At 54.8% G+C, this 19,240-nt stretch overlaps 1 protein-coding gene across 2 annotated transcripts in view; it reads left to right on the top strand.

Annotated features, from left to right (window-relative positions):
- Positions 1-19,240, top strand: part of LOC132832750 (uncharacterized) — a 58,868-nt gene that overhangs the window by 21,519 nt on the left and 18,109 nt on the right. For both annotated transcript variants that reach the window (XM_060850875.1, XM_060850876.1), the window contains exons 3-6: positions 2,324-2,654; positions 5,662-5,883; positions 12,873-13,035; positions 14,328-15,073. In XM_060850875.1, coding sequence (XP_060706858.1) covers positions 2,391-2,654; positions 5,662-5,883; positions 12,873-13,035; positions 14,328-15,073 — 1,395 coding nt within the window. In that variant the 5' untranslated portion in view covers positions 2,324-2,390. The remainder of the gene's footprint in view (positions 1-2,323; positions 2,655-5,661; positions 5,884-12,872; positions 13,036-14,327; positions 15,074-19,240) is intronic.

Raw genomic sequence — 19,240 nt, 5'->3', positions numbered from 1 at the left:
ACCATTTCCCTGATTTCTCAACAGGGTGTACACCCTGCCCGTGACTTCCTGTAGGTGGGCTGGACCGATCTTTGAGTTCAGTCACACCTTTGTCTCTCTCTCTCTGCCTGAATAGCTCAGGCGATGTTGATCCTCCATGCATGGGCAACATCTCGGCCTAGAACAGGCAGACAGTGGTTGGTATGGTGCAGGAAGGATCCCCTTTGGTGACCACAGTGAGGTGTTTCCTGTTGTAACGCCTTGTTGTGTGAGTTAGCTTCCCCAGACTATGCACTATCTTTGACTCATCTCCTAGACTTTTCAAACAAGCGTAAGCCGTTGAGAATGACCACTCGGGGCAAAAACCTATTGGCGCTGGGAAGTATAAAGGCTGCTCTGAGACTAATCATTTGATGATATTTCCAAGTCCGTGCATTGAAGTCAAACCCCAGCGGGTGGTGTGGATTTGGAGAGTTGCCGCTAGGCCGTGACAAGGCCTTAGCACCCAGCTCTGGCTGACAATTCGTGCCGAAAGTGTACCTCACACAACCAGCCAAACCAACACCTGAACGAGAGACTCCGAACCCGCAGGAATAACCCAGCCATTGTGGCGCCACGTGTGGGAGATTGGATATTATCACTACAGTGTGGAAACAGGCCCTTCGGCCCGACATCTCCTCACGGTCCCCCCCGCAGCCTAACCCACACAGACCGATTACACTACCAGATGACTCGACATTTACCCCTGACTAATGCACCTAACCCACACATCCCTGAACACTATGGGGCAAATCAGCACGAACAATCCACACTGACCTGCACATCTTTGGATTGTGGGAGGAAACTCACACAGAAACGGGGAGATTGTGCAATTACCACACAGACTGGAATCGAACCCAGGTCCCTGGTGCTGTGAGGCATCAGTGCTAACCACTGAGCCACTATGCCACCTCAGTACAGACCCTCTGACAGTGCGACACTCCCTCAGTACTGACCCTCTGACAGTGCGGCACTCCCTCAGTACTGACCCTCTGACAGTGCGACACTCCCTCAGTACTGACCCCCTGACAGTGCGGCACTCCCTCAGTACTGACCCTTTGACAGTGCAGCACTCCCTCAGTACTGACCCTCTGACAGTGCAGCACTCCCTCAGTACTGACCCTCTGACAGTGCGGCACTCCCTCAGTACTGACCCTTTGACAGTGCGGCACTCCCTCAGTACTGACCCTCTGACAGTGCGGCACTTCCTCAGTACTGACCCTCTGACAGTGCAGCACTCCCTCAGCACTGACCCTCTGACAGTGCAGCACTCCCTCAGTACTGACCCTCTGACAGTGCGGCACTCCCTCAGCACTGACCCTCTGACAGTGTGGCACTCCCTCAGTACTGACCCTCTGACAGTGCAGCACTCCCTCAGTACTGACCCTCTGACAGTGCGGCACTCCCTCAGTACTGACCCCTGACAGTGCAGCACTCCCTCAGTACTGACCCTCTGACAGTGCGGCACTCCCTCAGTACTGACCCCTGACAGTGCGGCACTCCCTCAGTACTGACCCCCTGACAGTGCGGCACTCCCTCAGTACTGACCCTTTGACAGTGCAGCACTCCCTCAGTACTGACCCTCTGACAGTGCAGCACTCCCTCAGTACTGACCCTCTGACAGTGCGGCACTCCCTCAGTACTGACCCTTTGACAGTGCGGCACTCCCTCAGTACTGACCCTCTGACAGTGCGGCACTTCCTCAGTACTGACCCTCTGACAGTGCAGCACTCCCTCAGCACTGACCCTCTGACAGTGCAGCACTCCCTCAGTACTGACCCTCTGACAGTGCGGCACTCCCTCAGCACTGACCCTCTGACAGTGTGGCACTCCCTCAGTACTGACCCTCTGACAGTGCAGCACTCCCTCAGTACTGACCCTCTGACAGTGCGGCACTCCCTCAGTACTGACCCCTGACAGTGCAGCACTCCCTCAGTACTGACCCTCTGACAGTGCGGCACTCCCTCAGTACTGACCCCTGACAGTGCGGCACTCCCTCAGTACTGACCCTCTGACAGTGCAGCACTCCCTCAGTCCTGACCCTCTGCATTAAGCCAACCCTCTCTGTCACTCAGGTGCCCATGTCTCGGCCTGTGCCAGTGCTTCAGAAAAACAGGTCAATGTGATTGTGTGCATCCTCAACCAAATTTTGGGAACGATCCGGTTCCTGCCAATGTGCGCTCGCTGTGCATCTTACTGTCACTGCGTTTGTGTAGCGACTCTCCTTCCCAAGGATTGTGTCAGTTGTGACGAGTGTGAGAGAAGCCTCTGCTGACTCCTTTAATCCTGTCTTGATGTGTTCCAGCGTGAGGAACCAGGAGTCCAGAGAGACAGCGAGACAGAGAGACAGAGAGAGAGAGAGAGAGAGGAGAATGGACGCAGATGGGGTGATCAGGACAGACTTGTCCCTGTGCAGCGACCCAGCCTCCCGAGGGGGCAGCGTTCTGGAAGATCCCACACCAGTGGCCGATGGGGAAGAGCAGGTGGATCCCTCCATCCGCCCGGAGATCATTGCCGATGGCACAGACATCATCTCCATCGGCCTGGGGGCTGGAGACCCAAACAGAGTCAGTCCGACCTCCACGCCAGCCGTGCCAAGCACGTCAGGGAGCCCGTGCCCCACAGAATCCTGCCTGGTGAGTACTCCCCATGTCTCTCCTCTCCAACATCCTCGATTAGAGATGGACAGCACGGAAACAAACCCTACGGTCCAACCCGTCCATACCGACCAGATATCCCAACTCAATCCAGTCCCACCTGCCAGCACCCGGCCCATATCCCTCCAAACCCTTCCTGTTCATATACCCATCCAAATGCCTCTCAAATGTTGCAATTGTACCAGCCTCCACCACATCCTCTGGCAGCTCATTCCATACACGTACCACCCTCTGTGGGAAAACGTTGCCTCTTGGTCCCTTTTATATTTCTTCCCTCTCACCTAAATCTATGCCCTCTAGTTCTGGACTCCTGGACACCAGGGTAAAAAGTGAGGTCTGCAGATGCTGGAGATCAGAGCTGAAAATGTGTTGCTGGTTAAAGCACAGCAGGTCAGGCAGCATCCAAGGAACAGGAAATTCGACATTTCGGGCCAGAGCCCTTCATCAGGAAACCAGGGAAAAGACTTTGTCTATTTACCCTATCCATGCCCCTCATAATTTTGTAAACCTCTATAAGGTCACCCCTCAGCCTCTGACATTCCAGGGAAAACAGCCCCAGCCTGTTCAGCCTCTCCCTGTATCTCAAACCTTCCAGACCTGACAGTATCCTTGTAAATTTTTTCTGAAATGTTTCTTCCCCTCACTCCCCCTCCCCTTTCCACACACAGCCCCCTCTCCTCCAATGCCCATACATCGCTGTGATAGGGACTGAACCCCATGGGTCTCCCCTGGTTCCAGGGGTCAGTGTGGGACCTGACTGAGGAGATTACAGCGACATACTGTGGGTGATGTAAAAATAGGCAAAAGGGTCATTGCAGACATAAGCAAGTGGGTCATAACTGTGCAGAGGGAAAATAATGTGGGGTAATGTCTGATTCCGTACTTCATGGGCAGAATTATACGTTTGTGAGTTATCGGGAGATGTTGGACACCTTGGGCTTTTATCTTTAGACAGTAAGAGACTGAGCGGGGGTGGGGTGGGGTGGGGGGGGGGGGGAGTGGGTTGACTCATGCAGGTGTGTATAATATCACAAGAGGCATGGGTAGGGTGGATTGGCCGTGCTAAATTGCCCCATAGTGTTCAGGGATGTGTAGGTTAGGGTGGATTGGCCGTGCTAAATTGCCCCATAGTGTTCAGGGATGTGTAGGTTAGGGTGGATTGGCCGTGCTAAATTGTCCCATAGTATTCAGGGATGTGTAGGTTAGGGTGGATTGGCCATGCTAAATTGCCCCATAGTGTTCAGGGATGTGTAGGTTAGGGTGGATTGGCCATGCTAAATTGTCCCATAGTGTTCAGGGATGTGTAGGTTAGTGTGGATTGGCCGTGCTAAATTGTCCCATAGTATTCAGGGATGTGTAGGTTAGGGTGGATTGGCCATGCTAAATTGCCCCATAGTGTTCAGGGATGTGTAGGTTAGGGTTGATTGGCCATGCTAAATTGTCCCATAGTGTTCAGGGATGTGTAGGTTAGGGTTGATTGGCCATGCTAAATTGTCCCATAGTGTTCAGGGATGTGTAGGTTAGGGTGGATTGGCCGTGCTAAATTGTCCCATAGTATTCAGGGATGTGTAGTTTAGGATGGATTAGCCATGCTAAATTGTCACATAGTGTTCAGGGATGTGTAGGTTAGGGTGGAGTGGCCATGCTAAATTGTCCCATAGTTTTCAGGGATGTGCAGGTTAGGGTGGATTGGCCGTACTAAATTGTCCCATAGTGTTCAGGGATGTGTAGGTTAGGGTGGAGTGGCCGTGCTAAATTGTCCCATAGTGTTCAGGGATGTGCACGTTAGGGTGGATTGGCCATTCTAAATTGTCCCATAGTGTTCAGGGATGTGTAGGTTAGGGTGGATTAGCCATGCTAAATTGTCCCATAGTGTTCAGGGATGTGCACGTTAGGGTGGATTGGCCATTCTAAATTGTCCCATAGTGTTCAGGGATGTGTAGGTTAGGGTGGATTGGCCATGCTAAATTGTCCCATAGTGTTCAGGGATGTGTAGGTTAGGGTGGATTAGCCATGCTAAATTGTCCCATAGTGTTCAGGGATGTGCACGTTAGGGTGGATTGGCCATTCTAAATTGTCCCATAGTGTTCAGGGATGTGTAGGTTAGGGTGGATTGGCCATGCTAAATTGTCCCATAGTGTTCAGGGATGTGCACGTTAGGGTGGATTGGCCGTGCTAAATTGTCCCATAGTGTTCAGGGATGTGTAGGTTAGCGTGGATTAGCCGTGCTAAATTGTCCCATATTGTTCAGGGATGTGTAGGTTAGAGTGGATTGGCCATGCTAAATTGTCCCATAGTGTTCAGGGATGTTCAGGCTTGGAGGGTTTGCCATTGGGAAGTTTGAGATAGGGTGCGGGAGAAGGTTCGGGAGGGAGGTTCAGCACATACTGGATGGACTGAACGGCCTCGATCTGCACTTTGAAATCTAGGTCATTAAGCGTATTTAAGATTGAGGTCGAGAGATGTTTAACCGGTGAGGGAATCGGTGGGGAGAGGGCAGAAGGGTGGAGTTGTGGATGTTGAGACACGCTACTCCTGACCGAATGGCAGAGTAGAGCCACTGTGTTGAATGGCTTTCTGCTGCCCGTACATCTCGTGGAGAGGAGTGGGACATTGGGGACAGGGGGAAAGCCTTTGGATGGGTGTTGGACTAACTGCACAGGAGTCCAGGGGTGGTTGTGAGGGGTGGGGTTCCTTCACACCTCGCCCTTGATTGAGAGACTCAGAAGGCCAGGGATTGCCCAGCCCTCCCTGAGTAGAGAGTAGTGCGGCCTACAAGAGGTTCTGAGGAACGGGCCTGTAGCAGGTTTCATCCTTCCCCCACGACCAGGAGGGGTGAGTCCGGGAGAGGCGGGTGTGATACGGGGCTTTATGGGGTTGGGGTGAGTGGAGACATTGAGCCGTCTTGGGGGTGTGGGGTGGGCTGAAGGCCCCAGGATTGTGAACAGCGCAGGGCTGACTACCAATGCGACTCCCTCCCCCTCAGGCCGGAGGCTGCCATGACGACGGTGACCCGGAGGGCCCCCTGCCGACCTCTGACCTTGCCGCCCCCGTCCAGGACAGCCCACCGAGCCCACCCGATGACCCTGCGGACAGGAGTCTGGAGGACGGGGGGTCCCAGACCCGGGAGGTCTGCAACACGGCCTGCTCAATTTCCCTCCAACACCTCTACCCGTCATACCCGGATAACAGGGACAGGAACAATATGGTGAGTGGGGGAAGGGGGAGGGGTGGTGACGGGGTTTGGATGGAGGGACTGAGATCAGGCAGGTCCCCGTGAATGGGGATTGCGTTGGATTTTGTGACAGTAATTCTCACTCAGGCACCACCTACAGGCCTGGGTCAGCATTTGAGGCGCGTCCCTAACTGCCCCTCGAAGGGAGGGGGTATGATCAGGGGAGGGGGGAGGGAGGGAGGGCATTAGTCCAAGTGCAAACTCAATGCTGTTGGGGGCATTGAGCGCGGGGAGGTGGGGTTAAACAGAACAACAAAGACCTGTGAGTGTTGGAAACATGAACAGGAGGAACTCAGCAGCCTCGGAGGGAGGGTGGGAGAGAGGGAAGGAGAGAGGGAGGGAGGGAGAGAGGAGGTGAGGGAGTGAGGAAGGGGGAGAAGGAGGGAGGGAGGGAGAGAGGGAAGGAGAGAGGGAGGGAGAGAGGAGGGGAGGGAGTGAGGAAGGGGGAGAAGGAGGGAGGGAGAGAGGGAGGGAAAGAGGGAGGTGACAGGGAGAGAGAGGAAGGGAGGGAGAGAGGGAAGGAGAGAGGGAGGGAGAGAGGAGGGAAGGGAGTGAGGAAGGGGGAGAAGGAGGGAGGGAGAGAGGGAGGGAAAGAGGCTGGGAGAAAGGGAGAGAGGGAGGGAGAGAGATGGAGGGAGAGAGGAAGGAGAGAGGGAAGGAGATAGGGAAGGAGAGAGAAAGAGAGGGAGGGAGAGAGGGAAGGAGAGAGGGAGGGAGGGAGAGAGGAGGTGAGGGAGTGAGGAAGGGGGAGAAGGAGGGAGGGAGGGAGAGAGGGAAGGAGAGAGGGAGGGAGAGAGGGAGGGAGGGAGAGAGGAGGTGAGGGAGTGAGGAAGGGGGAGAAGGAGGGAGGGAGGGAGAGAGGGAAGGAGAGAGGGAGGGAGAGAGGGAGGGAGGGAGAGAGGAGGTGAGGGAGTGAGGAAGGGGGAGAAGGAGGGAGGGAGGGAGAGAGGGAAGGAGAGAGGGAGGGAGAGAGGAGGGGAAGGAGTGAGGAAGGGGGAGAAGGAGGGAGGGAGGGAGAGAGGGAAGGAGAGAGGGAGGGAGAGAGGAGGGGAAGGAGTGAGGAAGGGGGAGAAGGAGGGAGGGAGAGAGGGAGGGAAAGAGGGAGGTGACAGGGAGAGAGAGGAAGGGAGGGAGAGAGGGAAGGAGAGAGGGAGGGAGGGAGGAGGGAAGGGAGTGAGGAAGGGGGAGAGAGGGAGGGAGAGAGGGAGGGAAAGAGGCTTGGAGAAAGGGAGAGAGGGAGGGAGAGAGATGGAGGGAGAGAGGGAAGGAGAGAGGGAAGGAGATAGGGAAGGAGAGAGAAAGAGAGGGAGGGAGAGAGGGAAGATGTGAGAGAGAGGGAGGGAGGGGAGGGAAAGGGGGAGAAGGACGGTGGTGTTTTAGCTAAAGGGTGATAGACAATGAATCTATCATCGATTGTCGTGACGGCCCCCCTCTGTGTCAGCAATGCCCCTTGGGGAGGGAAATGAATCCCTCAGCCCGGTCTGGCTTACACGTGACTCCAGTCCCCTCGAGGGAGGGGCTCGATTCGCAAATGCTCTCTGACGTGACTCCCTCCCCACTCCTGGGTACGCTGCTGAGGGTCCAGGGCACTTAGGGATGTGTCAGGAGTCGTGTCCTCTCTGCGGGGACACGAGAGATTGAGTTCCGACCCCCGTGGGTCCTGTGTGGGATTTGAACGCTTGCTACCCTCAGCGTTAGCCCAGACCCAGCCACTCCCCGGGTATTCGGGTGGGCGTGGGGGCTGAGGTGGCCTGTGTGTCCCTGTTTGGCCAGTGGGTTCTGGGCCAGGCCAGACTGGGTCAGACCGGGAGGAAGACCAGGGCTGGATTCAGCGTGTTCTGAGGGGGAGTGAGGGAGGCAGGAGCTGGGGGGGGGGGGGTGTATTAAGGCTGTGGGTCACAGACCCCAGTTCAGAAACCTCCCACCACCTCACTTCCCTCCCCTCCCCACCCCGATCTCTGTCAGCTTTGTTACTTTTCAGCGAAGGGTCAGAGAAGTGAGTTAAAAAAATCACATCCATTCAAATGATTCTAACTGGGCCATGAGAAACAGCAACAGCAGGAGGCCATTTGGCCCTTCCAGTCATTCAATAGGATCTGACATCCTTCACGTCCACTTTCCTTTTCCCCCCGTACCCTTTATTTGACCAAGAATTTCAGCCTTAAATATACACTTAAATATACACTTAAATATACACTTAAATATGCCCCCACCGCCCTCTCTATAGCAGGGAGTCCCAAAGACCCACAGCTCTCTGAGAGAAGAAATTCCTCCTCGTCTCTGTCTGAAATTGGCTCCCCTTTCTCCCGAGACTATGCCCCCTGATCCTAAACTCTCCCATGAGGGGAACCGTCCTCTCAGCATTGACCCTGTCAAGCCCCGTAAGAATCCTAAATCTCTCGGTGCGATCACCTCTCCCTGTGCCGAACGGAGGAGCATTCACGTTACACAAATTTCCAGGCTGGAACGATCTCCAACGAGAGACAATCTAATCACTTGCCCCTTGACACTGAATGGGTGGTTACCGTCACCGACTCCCTCACTGTCAACATCCTTGACCAGAAATTTAACAGGACTTCCCACATAAACACAGGGGCCCCAAGAGCAGGTCAGAGGTTGGGAATGAGTAACTCACCCCCTGACTCCCCCAAGGCCTGTCCACCATCTCCAAGGCCCGACTCAGGGGAGTGGGATGGAATACTCCCCACTTGCCCTGGATGGGGGGCAGCCCCAACAACACTCGAGAAGCTCGACACCATCCAGGAGAAAGCAGCCCCCACTTGATTGGCTCCAGACCCACAAGCATCCCCTCCCTCCCTCCCCTCCCCACCGACGCTCAGTAGCAGCAGTGTGTACCATCTACAAGACACACACTGCAGGAATTCACCAAAGATCCTCAGGCAGCAACTTCCAAACCCACGGCCACTTCCATCTGGAAGGATAAGGGGGAGTAGATACGCGGGAACACCACCACCCCTCGAAGTTCCCCTCCAAGCCCCTCACCGTCCCGACTTGGAAATACATCAGCCGTTCCTTTGCTGTGGCTGGGACTGAATCCTGGAATTCCCCCTCCCTCAGGGGCACTGAGGGTCAACCCACAGCAGGTGGGCAGCAGCGGTTCAAGAAGGCAGCTCACCCCCCCTCCCCCGCACCTTCTCAAGGTGGGGGCAACTAGGGACGGGCGATAAATGCAGGGCCCGGCCTGCGATCCCCACATCCCACAGGTGGTTAAGGAAATCTGACGTCAGCAGCATCCGTGGTGGGACCCTGGGCAGCTGTGAACCAGGAATGTTGTGTTGGAGAGTGCTCTTGGGAGGGGGGGGAGTGGGGGTTGGAGCCAGACCTCACGAGGGGCGTGAGACCGTGAGTGAACGGAGGCGAATGTGGGAGGTTCGCCCTGGGAGGGTGGTGAGTGAACCCCGGGTTCGGAGAACGTTCTGCCCCCACCTTGTATCCCTGTGTGACGCCAGGCCGGGTCAGAGATATGGGGCCGTGGGATTGTGAACATTACCGTAGTCTACCCTCCCCCCCCTCTTACCCTCCATCTCCCCAACCACCCACCGTCCCCTCTCCACCATGTTCCCCCCCGCAGCTAACCCCCTGACCCCCTCCCAGCCGAGGACAGAGCGAGTGGCCACTCAGACACACCATCACATCCCTCTCGTTCTCCGTAGAGGAATATTCTGGAAATGCCAGCTCACTTTTGAACCAGCACGATGGCTCAGTGGTTAGCACCGCTGCCTCACAGCGCCAGGGTCCCGGGTTCAATCCCAGCCTAGGGTGACTGTCTGTGTGGGGTTTGCACATTCTCCCCGTGTCTGTGTGGGTTTCCTCCCACAGTCCAAAGATGTGCAGGGCAGGGTGGATTGGCCGTGCTAAATTGCCCATGGTGTTAGGTGCATTAGTCAGAGGAAGTAAGGACTGGGTGGGTTGCTCTTCGGCGGGTCAGTGTGCACCTGTTGGGCTGAAGGGCCTGTTTCCACACTGTAAGGAATCCAATCTAATCTAAACTTGAAGCGTCTGGGAGTATGGGCCAAGTGCTGGGAAATGGGACGAGAGGGGGGCAGCTGCCTGAATGACCAGCATCCACTAGATGGGCTGAAGGAGCTCTTCTGGTGCTGAAATACTCTATTACTGGACAATGTCATTCTCTCTCCCTCTCCTTATCTCTTTCTCTTTCTTGCTCTCTCTCTCTCTCTCTCTCTGACTCTGTCCTTTTCTTTATTTCTGTACCTTTCTCTTTCTCTGTTTGTTTTGTTTTCTCTCTCTTTCTCTCCTAACCCTTCCCTCTCACTCTGTCTCTCACTCCATCTCTTTCACTATCTCCTTCACTCTCTCTCTCTCTCTCCCCCATTCACTCTATTTTTCTCTTGCTCTCTCTCCCTTCCCTATTCTCCTCCTTTCTCTCCTTCTCCTCCCCATCTCTCTCTTTCATCCCTCTCTCATTCTCCCCCTTCGCTTTCTCTCACTCTCTTCCCTTCTCTCCCTGACTCTGATTCCCTCATCCTCTCCTCTCATTTGCCCGCCACCCTTCCTTTACTCCACTCTCTCTCTCTCTCCCTCACGCTCTCCCTCTCTATCTCTCACTTTCTCTCTCTCTCTCTCCCACCTTCTCTCTCTCTCTCTCACTCCTCTCTCTCTCTCCTCCCTCTCTATCTCTCTCACTCACTCCTGTCTCTCTCTCTCTCTCTCCCTCACTCTCCCCCTCTCTATCTCTCACTTTCTCTCTCTCTCTCTCCCACCTTCTCTCTCTCTCTCTCACTCCTCTCTCTCTCTCTCCTCCCTCTCTATCTCTCACTATCTCTCTCTCTCACTCTCACTCCTCTCTCTCTCTCTCTCCCTCACTCACTCTCTCCCTCTCATCTCTCACTTTCTCTCTCTCTCACTCCTTTCTCTCTCTCCTCCCTCTCTATCTCTCACTCCTCTCTCTCTCTCTCTCCCTCACTCACTCTCTCCCTCTCATCTCTCACTTTCTCTCTCTCTCACTCCTTTCTCTCTCTCTCTCTCTCTATCTCTCACTCCTGTCTCTCTCGCTCTCTCTCTCACTCTCTCCCTCTATATCTCTTACTTTCTCTCTCTCTCTCTCACACACACATTTTTTCTCACTCGCTTTTTGTATCTCTCACTTTCTTTCCTCTCCCCACTCTCTCCCCTCTCTCCCCCTCTCTCCCCCTCTCTCCCCCTCTCTCCCTCTCTCTCCCTCTCTCCCCCTCTCTCCCTCTCTCTCTCCCCCTCTCTCCCCACTCTCTCCCCCTCTCTCCCCCTCTCTCCCTCTCTCTCTCCCCCTCTCTCCCCCTTTCTCCACCTCTCTCTCTCCCTCTCTCTACCTCCCTCTCCCTCCCTCTCCCTCTCTCTCCGTTTCTCTCCCTCTGTCTCTCTCTCTCCCTCTCTCTCTCCATCACTCCCTCTCTCTTCCTCTTTCTCCCTCTCTCACTCACTCTATCACTCCCCCTTTCTCCCTCCCTTTCTCCCTCCCTCTCTCTCTCTCTCTTTCCCTCTCACTCCCTCTCTCTCACTCTCTCTCTCTCGCTCCCTCTATCATTTCACCTCTCTCCCTCACTCTCTCCCACACTCTCTCCCTCTCTCTCTCCCACTCTCTCCCTCTCACTTTCTCTCTCTCTCCCTCACTCTCTCCCTCACTCTCTCCCTCACTCCTCTCTCACTCTCTCCCACAATCTCTCCCTCTCTCCCTTCCTCTCTCTCCCTCTCACTTTCCCTGTCTCTCCCTCACTCTCTCCCTCACTCTCTCCCTCACTCTCTCTCTCTCTCTCTCCCACCTTCGTTCCCTGCCTGTCTCCCCCGCCTGTCTCCCCTGCCTGTCTCCCCCGCCTGTCTCTCCCCGCCTGTCTCCCCCGCCTGTCTCTCCCTGCCTGTCTCGCCCTGCCTGTCTCGCCCTGCCTGTCTCGCCCTGCCTGTCTCCCCCTGCCTGTCTCCCCTGCCTGTCTCGCCCTGCCTGTCTCGCCCTGCCTGTCTCCCCTGCCTGTCTCTCCCTGCCTGTCTCTCCCTGCCTGTCTCCCCCTGCCTGTCTCCCCCTGCCTGTCTCCCCCTGCCTGTCTCCCCCGCCTGTCTCTCCCTGCCTGTCTCTCCCTGCCTGTCTCGCCCTGCCTGTCTCCCCCGCCTGTCTCGCCCTGCCTGTCTCCCCGCCTGTCTCTCCCTGCCTGTCTCTCCCTGCCTGTCTCTCCCTGCCTGTCTCTCCCTGCCTGTCTCGCCCTGCCTGTCTCGCCCTGCCTGTCTCGCCCTGCCTGTCTCCCCCGCCTGTCTCCCCCGGCCTGTCTCTCCCTGCCTGTCTCTCCCTGCCTGTCTCTCCCTGCCTGTCTCGCCCTGCCTGTCTCCCCCGCCTGTCTCTCCCTGCCTGTCTCTCCCTGCCTGTCTCCCCCTGCCTGTCTCCCCTGCCTGTCTCCCCCGCCTGTCTCTCCCCGCCTGTCTCTCCCCGCCTGTCTCTCCCTGCCTGTCTCCCCCGCCTGTCTCGCCCTGCCTGTCTCCCCCGCCTGTCTCTCCCTGCCTGTCTCGCCCTGCCTGTCTCCCCCGCCTGTCTCCCCCGCCTGTCTCTCCCTGCCTGTCTCCCCCTGCCTGTCTCTCCCTGCCTGTCTCCCCCTGCCTGTCTCCCCCGCCTGTCTCTCCCTGCCTGTCTCTCCCTGCCTGTCTCTCCCTGCCTGTCTCACCCTGCCTGTCTCACCCTGCCTGTCTCCCCCGCCTGTCTCCCCCTGCCTGTCTCCCCCTGCCTGTCTCCCCCTGCCTGTCTCCCCCTGCCTGTCTCCCCCTGCCTGTCTCCCCGCCTGTCTCTCCCTGCCTGTCTCTCCCTGCCTGTCTCCCCCTGCCTGTCTCCCCCTGCCTGTCTCCCCCTGCCTGTCTCTCCCCGCCTGTCTCTCCCTGCCTGTCTCCCCCTGCCTGTCTCCCCCTGCCTGTCTCCCCCTGCCTGTCTCTCCCTGCCTGTCTCCCCCTGCCTGTCTCTCCCACTGCAGGTGAAAAGGCTGACCCCGGATTTCAGTGAGCGGGAGGTGTTTTTTGACCTGGTCTGGGAGGTCCAGAGCAGACGTCTGAATGACCAGAGGTGCTCCTTCAGGAGGAGCAGAGACCGCAGGCCCTATCGCTCCTTACCCTCATCGCCATTGGACAGAGAGAACCGTAAGGATGTTGGGAAACTCTCTCGGCAGTTCTGTAGGTCACTGTGAGCCCCACATCGAGTATTATTCCCAGTCTGACACTGTCTCGATGCATTCACTCCTTCCTGTCCCTCTCCCTCCAGGACGGCAGTGGGACAGCACCTGGGAGGGAACCTGCTCACTGTGGGACACTTCAAACTGCACAGGGAGCTTTACTCTCCATCTAACACTGTGCTGTCGCTATCCTGGGAGTGTTTGATGGGGGACAGTGTACAGGGAGCTTTACTCTGTATCTAAACCCGTGCTGTCCCTATCCTGGGAGTGTTTGATGGGGGACAGTGCAGAGGGAGCTTTACTCTGTATCTAACCCCGTGCTGTCCCTGTCCTGGGAGTGTTTGATAGGGGACAGTGCAGAGGGAGCTTTACTCTGTATCTAACCCCGTGCTGTCCCTGTCCTGGGAGTGTTTGATGGGGACAGTGTAGAGGGAGCTTTACTCTGTATCTAACCACGTGCTGTCCCTGTCCTGGGAGTGTTTGATGGGGGACAGTGGAGAGGGAGGTTTACTCTGTGTCTAACCCCATGCTGTCCCTGTCCTGGGAGTGTTTGATGGGGACAGTGTACAGGGAGCTTTACTCTGTATCTAACCCCATGCTGTCCCTGTCCCGTGAGTGTTTGATGGGGGACAGTGTACAGGGAGCTTTACTCTGTATCTAAACCCGTGCTGTCCCTATCCTGGGAGTGTTTGATGGGGGACAGTGTAGAGGGAGCTTTACTCTGTATTTAACCCCATGCTGTCCCAGTCCTGGGAGTTTTTGGTGGGGACAGTGCAGAGGGAGCTTTACTCTGTGTCTAACCCCGTGCTGTCCCTGTCTGGGAGTGTTTGATGGGGACAGTGTAGAGGGAGCTTTACTCTGTATCTAACCCCGTGCTGTCCCTGTCCTGGGAGTGTTTGATGGGGGACAGTGTAGAGGGAGCTTTACTCTGTATCTAACCCCGTGCTGTCCCTGTCCTGGGAGTGTTTGATGGGGATAGTGTAGAGGGAGCTTTACTCTGTATCTAACCCCGTGCTGTCCCTGTCCTGGGAGTGTTTGATGGGGATAGTGTAGAGGGAGTGCATGTTTGTGTGAGTGTGTGTGTGTCAGCGCATGTGTGCATCAACGTGCGTGTGTGTGTGCTTGTGAGTGTGAGTGCACGCACATAAGTGTGAGTGGATGTGTGTGAGTGTGCACAAACAGACATCTCAAGGAAGCTGGAGAGGTGATGTTGAACTGAGAGGTGTGCTGATTTCCAATTTCTGCTCCCCCTCTGTGTAGCTTTCTTTGCCTCCATGTCCTCCCTCCAAACCGAGGAATTTTTTGACCTCATTGCCTGCTCCCAGAGCCGGCGGCTCAATGACCAGCGCGCAGATTTTGAGGAATCTCCGACAGTGGCACTCAGCGCACCGTTCCCTATGGGTCCTGTCGAATACCTGGCTCCCTTAGGAAGCATGCTGGCTCAGACACAGAGCGCAGCGTCTCCGCCAGCAGCTCCAGCAGAGAGAGAGGAGGCTCCAGCAGAGCGAGAGGAGATCCCAGCAGAGGGAGGGCAGGAGCCAGCAGAGCGGCAGGAGATCCCAGCAGAGGGAGAGGAGTCTCCAACAGAGCGAGAGGAGATCCCAGCAGAGGGAGGGCAGGAACCAGCAGAGCGGCAGGAGATCCCAGCAGAGGGAGAGGAGGCTCCAGCAGAGCGGCAGGCGATCCCAGCAGAGGGAGAGGAGGCTCCAGCAGAGCAGCAGGATATCCCAGCAGAGGGAGAGGAGTCTCCAACAGAGCGAGAGGAGATCCCAGCAGAAGGAGAGGAGGCTCCAGCAGAGCGGCAGGCGATCCCAGCAGAAGGAGAGGAGGCTCCAGCAGAGCGGCAGGCGATCCCAGCAGAAAGAGAGGAGGCTCCAGCAGAGCGGCAGGAGATCCCAGCAGAAGGAGAGGAGGCTCCAGTATATAAAGCAATGTATCAAGTGCAGATGTCGACGGGAACAAAGGGGCCAGACGATGAACTGTACAACATCATCTTAACCCACCAGGTACAGGCAGCAACAAAGACCGAAGGTGGGGGGGGGGGGGGGAGTGGGGTGCAGTGGTGGGGGGTAAACAGGCAGCTGCTGTGAGGGGAAGTGCCTGTTTGCTCAGACCCCACAAGACAAAGGAACAGGAGGAGGCCATTCAGCCCATCCAGCCTGCTCCACCATGCAGTAAGACTATGGAGGACCTGATAACCCCCCAACCCCAACTACCTGCCTTTTCCCCATAACCCTTAATGATTCTGGGCCATCTGCAGTACAGAATTCCCCGGATTCACTCCCTTCTGAGGGAAGGAACTCCTCCCCATCTCTGTCCGAATGGTGGTGAGCCCTTACTCTGAGATGATGCCAATAGACAATAGGTGCAGGAGTTGGCCATTCTGCCCTTCGAGCCTGCACCACCATTCAATATGATCATGGCTGATCATCCTTAATCAGTATCCTGTTCCTGCCTTATCTCCATAACCCTTGATTCCACTATCCTTGAGAGCTCTATCCAACTCTTAAATTAATCCAGAGACTGGGCCTCCACTGCCCTCTGGGGCAGACCATTCCACACAGCCACCACTCTCTGGGTGAAGAAGTTTCTCCTCATCTCTGTCCTAAATGGTCTACCCCGTATTTTTAAGCTGTGTCCTCTGGTTCGGCACTCACCCATCAGTGGAACATGCTTCCTGCCTCCAGTGTGTCCAATCCTTTCATAATCTTATATGTCTCAATCAGATCCCCTCTCAGTCTTCTAAACTCAAGGGTATACAAGCCCAGTCGCTTCAGTCTTTCAGCATAAGGTAATCCCTCCATTCCAGGAATTGACCTCGTGAACCTACGCTGCACTCCCTCAATAGCCAGAATGTCTTTCCTCAAATTTGGAGACCAGAACTGCACACAATACTCCAGGTGTGGTCTCACCAGACCAGGGCCCTGTACAGCTGCAGAAGCACCTCTTTGCTTCTATACTCAATTTGTCTTGTTATGAAGGCCAGCATGCTATTAGCCTTCTTCACTACCTGCTGTACCTGCATGCTTACCTTCATTGACTGGTGTACAAGAACACCCAGATCTCTCTGTACTGTCCCTTTACCTAAATTGATTACATTTAGGTAGTAATCTGCCTTCCTGTTTTTGCCATCAAAGATCCACATTAAACTGCATCTGCCATGCATCTGACCACTCACCTAACTTGTCCAGGTCACCCTGTAATCTCCTAACATCCTCCTCACATTTCACCCTGCCACCCAGCTTTGTATCATCAGCAAATTTGCTAATGTTATTGCTGATACCATCTTCTATATCATTAACATATATTATAAAAAGCTGCGGTCCCAGCACGGATCCCTGCGGTACCCCACTGGTCACTGCCTGCCATTCCGAAATGGAGCCGTTTATCACTACCCTTTGTTTCCTATCAGCCAACCAACTTTCAATCCAAGTTAGTACTTTGCCCCCAATACCATGCGCCCTAATTTTGCTCACTAACTTCTTATAGGACTTTTGGGACTTTATCAAAGGCTTTCTGAAAGTCCAGGTACACTACATCTACTGGATCTCCCTTGTCCATCTTCAGAGTTACATCCTCAAAAAATTCCAGATGATTAGTCAGGCATGATTTCCCCTTCATAAATCCATGCTGACTCTGACCTATCCTGTTACTACTATCCAGATGTGTCATAATTTCTTCATTTATAATTGACTCCAGCATTTTTCCCACCACTGACGTCAGACTAACTGGTCTATAATTCTCTGTTTTCTCTCTCACTCCTTTCTTAAGAAGTGGTACAACATTAGCCTCCCTCCAACCCGCAGGAACTGATCCCGAATCTATCGAACTCTGGAAAATAATCACCAAGGTATCCACGATTACTAGAGCCATCTCCTTCAGTATCTTGGGATGTAGACCATCAGGCCCCGGGGACTTATCAGACCCCCCCACTCCCCCACCCTGGTCCTGGACTCTTGCCCCCCACCTACTCAAGAGACCCAAGTGGAGTCAGGATTCCCTGAAAGGGTTCAGTTGGCCCTTTGGAAGGATTGGCCATTGGGGAAAGGAGGGAGTGCATCCATTTGGATTAATGGGAAGATTTTTGAATGGGAGGAAGGAAGGGGAGGGGAATGAGAGGTCAGGAATCACAGGTTAGAAAGGCTGACAGGCAAACACGAAAAGATCTCAAACCACAAATCCCCAAAGCCAAACCCTAACCCGAATGCAAACCCTAAACCCAACCCGAAACCCGAACCCGAACCCTAAACCCAACCCGAACCCTAAACCCAACCCGGAACCCGAACCCGAAACCTAAACCCAACCCGAACCCTAAACCAACCTGAAACCCGAACTCGAAACCCAACCCAAACCCTAAACCCAACCTGAACCCTAAACCCAACCTGAAACCCGAACCCTAAACCTAACCTGAAACCTAAACCTAAACCTAACCAGAAACCCAAATCCTAAACCAACCTGAAACCCGAACTCGAAACCCAACCCAAACCCTAAACCCAATCCTAAACCCAAACTGAACCCTACACCCAATCCTAAAGTCAACCCAACCCCTAAACCCAACCCGAACCCTTAACCCAACTCTAACCCTAAACCCAGCACGAACCCTAAACCCAAACCCTAAACCCAACCCAAACCCTAACCCCAACCCAAATCCCAAATCCTAAACCCAACCTGAACCCCAAAACCAACCTGAAGCACAAACTCAACCCAAACACCAAACCCAACCCGAACCCTGAACCCCAAACCAAACCTGAACCCCGAACCCCGAATCACAAACCCAACCTGAACCCCGAACCCCGAATCCCGAAACCCAAACTGAACCCGAACCCCAAAGCCCAAACCCCATACCCAACCAGAACCCTAACCCCAAACCCAACTCGAACCCTGAACCTCAAACCCAACCTGAACCCTAACCTAAAACCCAATCTGAAACCCAAACCCCAAACCCAACCCGAACTCTAATGCTAAACTCAATCTGAACCCTAACCCCAAACTCTATCCGAACCCCAAACCCAACCTGAACCCCGAATCCCAAACCCAACCCAAACACCAAACCCATCCCGAACCCTAACCCAAACCCAATCTAAAACCAAAATACCAAACCGAATTCGAACCCTAACACCAAACCCAATCTGAACCCTAACCCAAACCCAATCTGAACCCCAAACCCAACACGAACCCTGAATCCCGAACCCCAAACCCTAATCCCAAACCCAACCCGAACCCCGAAACCCAAACCCAACCCAAAACCCAAACCCAATCTGAAACCCAAACCCCAAACCCAACCCAAACCCTAACCCCAAACCCAACCCGAACCCTAACCCCAAACCCAATCCGAATGCTAACCCCAAACCCAATCCAAACCCCAAATCCAATCCGAACCCCAATCCCAATCCGAACCCCAAACCCAAACCGAACCCTAACCCCAAACCCAACCTGAACCCTAACCCCAAACCCAATCTGAAACCCTAACCCCAAACCCAATCCGAAACCCTAACCTCAAACCCAATCCGAAACTCTAACCCCAAACCTAATCTGAACCCTAACCCCAAACCCAACCCGAACCCTAAACCCAAACCCAACCCGAACCCTAAACCCAATGCAAACCCTAACCCCAAACCCAATCTGAACCCCAAACCCAACACGAACCCTGAATCCCGAACCCCAAACCCTAATCCCAAACCCAACCCAAACCCCGAAACCCAAACCCAACCCAAAACCCAAACCCAATCTGAAACCCAAACCCCAAACCCAACCCAAACCCTAACCCCAAACCCAACCCGAACCCTAACCCCAAACCCAATCCGAATGCTAACCCCAAACCCAATCCAAACCCCAAATCCAATCCGAACCCCAATCCCAATCCGAACCCCAAACCCAAACCGAACCCTAACCCCAAACCCAACCTGAACCCTAACCCCAAACCCAATCTGAAACCCTAACCCCAAACCCAATCCGAAACCCTAACCTCAAACCCAATCCGAAACTCTAACCCCAAACCTAATCTGAACCCTAACCCCAAACCCAACCCGAACCCTAAACCCAAACCCAACCCGAACCCTAAACCCAATGCAAACCCTAACCCCAAACCCAATCTGAAACCAAAACCCAACCCAATCTGAACCCTAACTCCAAACCCAATCTGAACCCTAACCCCAAACCCAATCTGAAACCCA

This window comes from Hemiscyllium ocellatum, chromosome 35, assembly GCF_020745735.1.
Source record: "Hemiscyllium ocellatum isolate sHemOce1 chromosome 35, sHemOce1.pat.X.cur, whole genome shotgun sequence".
Lineage (NCBI taxonomy): Eukaryota > Metazoa > Chordata > Chondrichthyes > Orectolobiformes > Hemiscylliidae > Hemiscyllium > Hemiscyllium ocellatum.
Note: the sequence above shows the minus strand (reverse complement) of the source record. Positions and strands in the feature narration are given on the sequence as shown.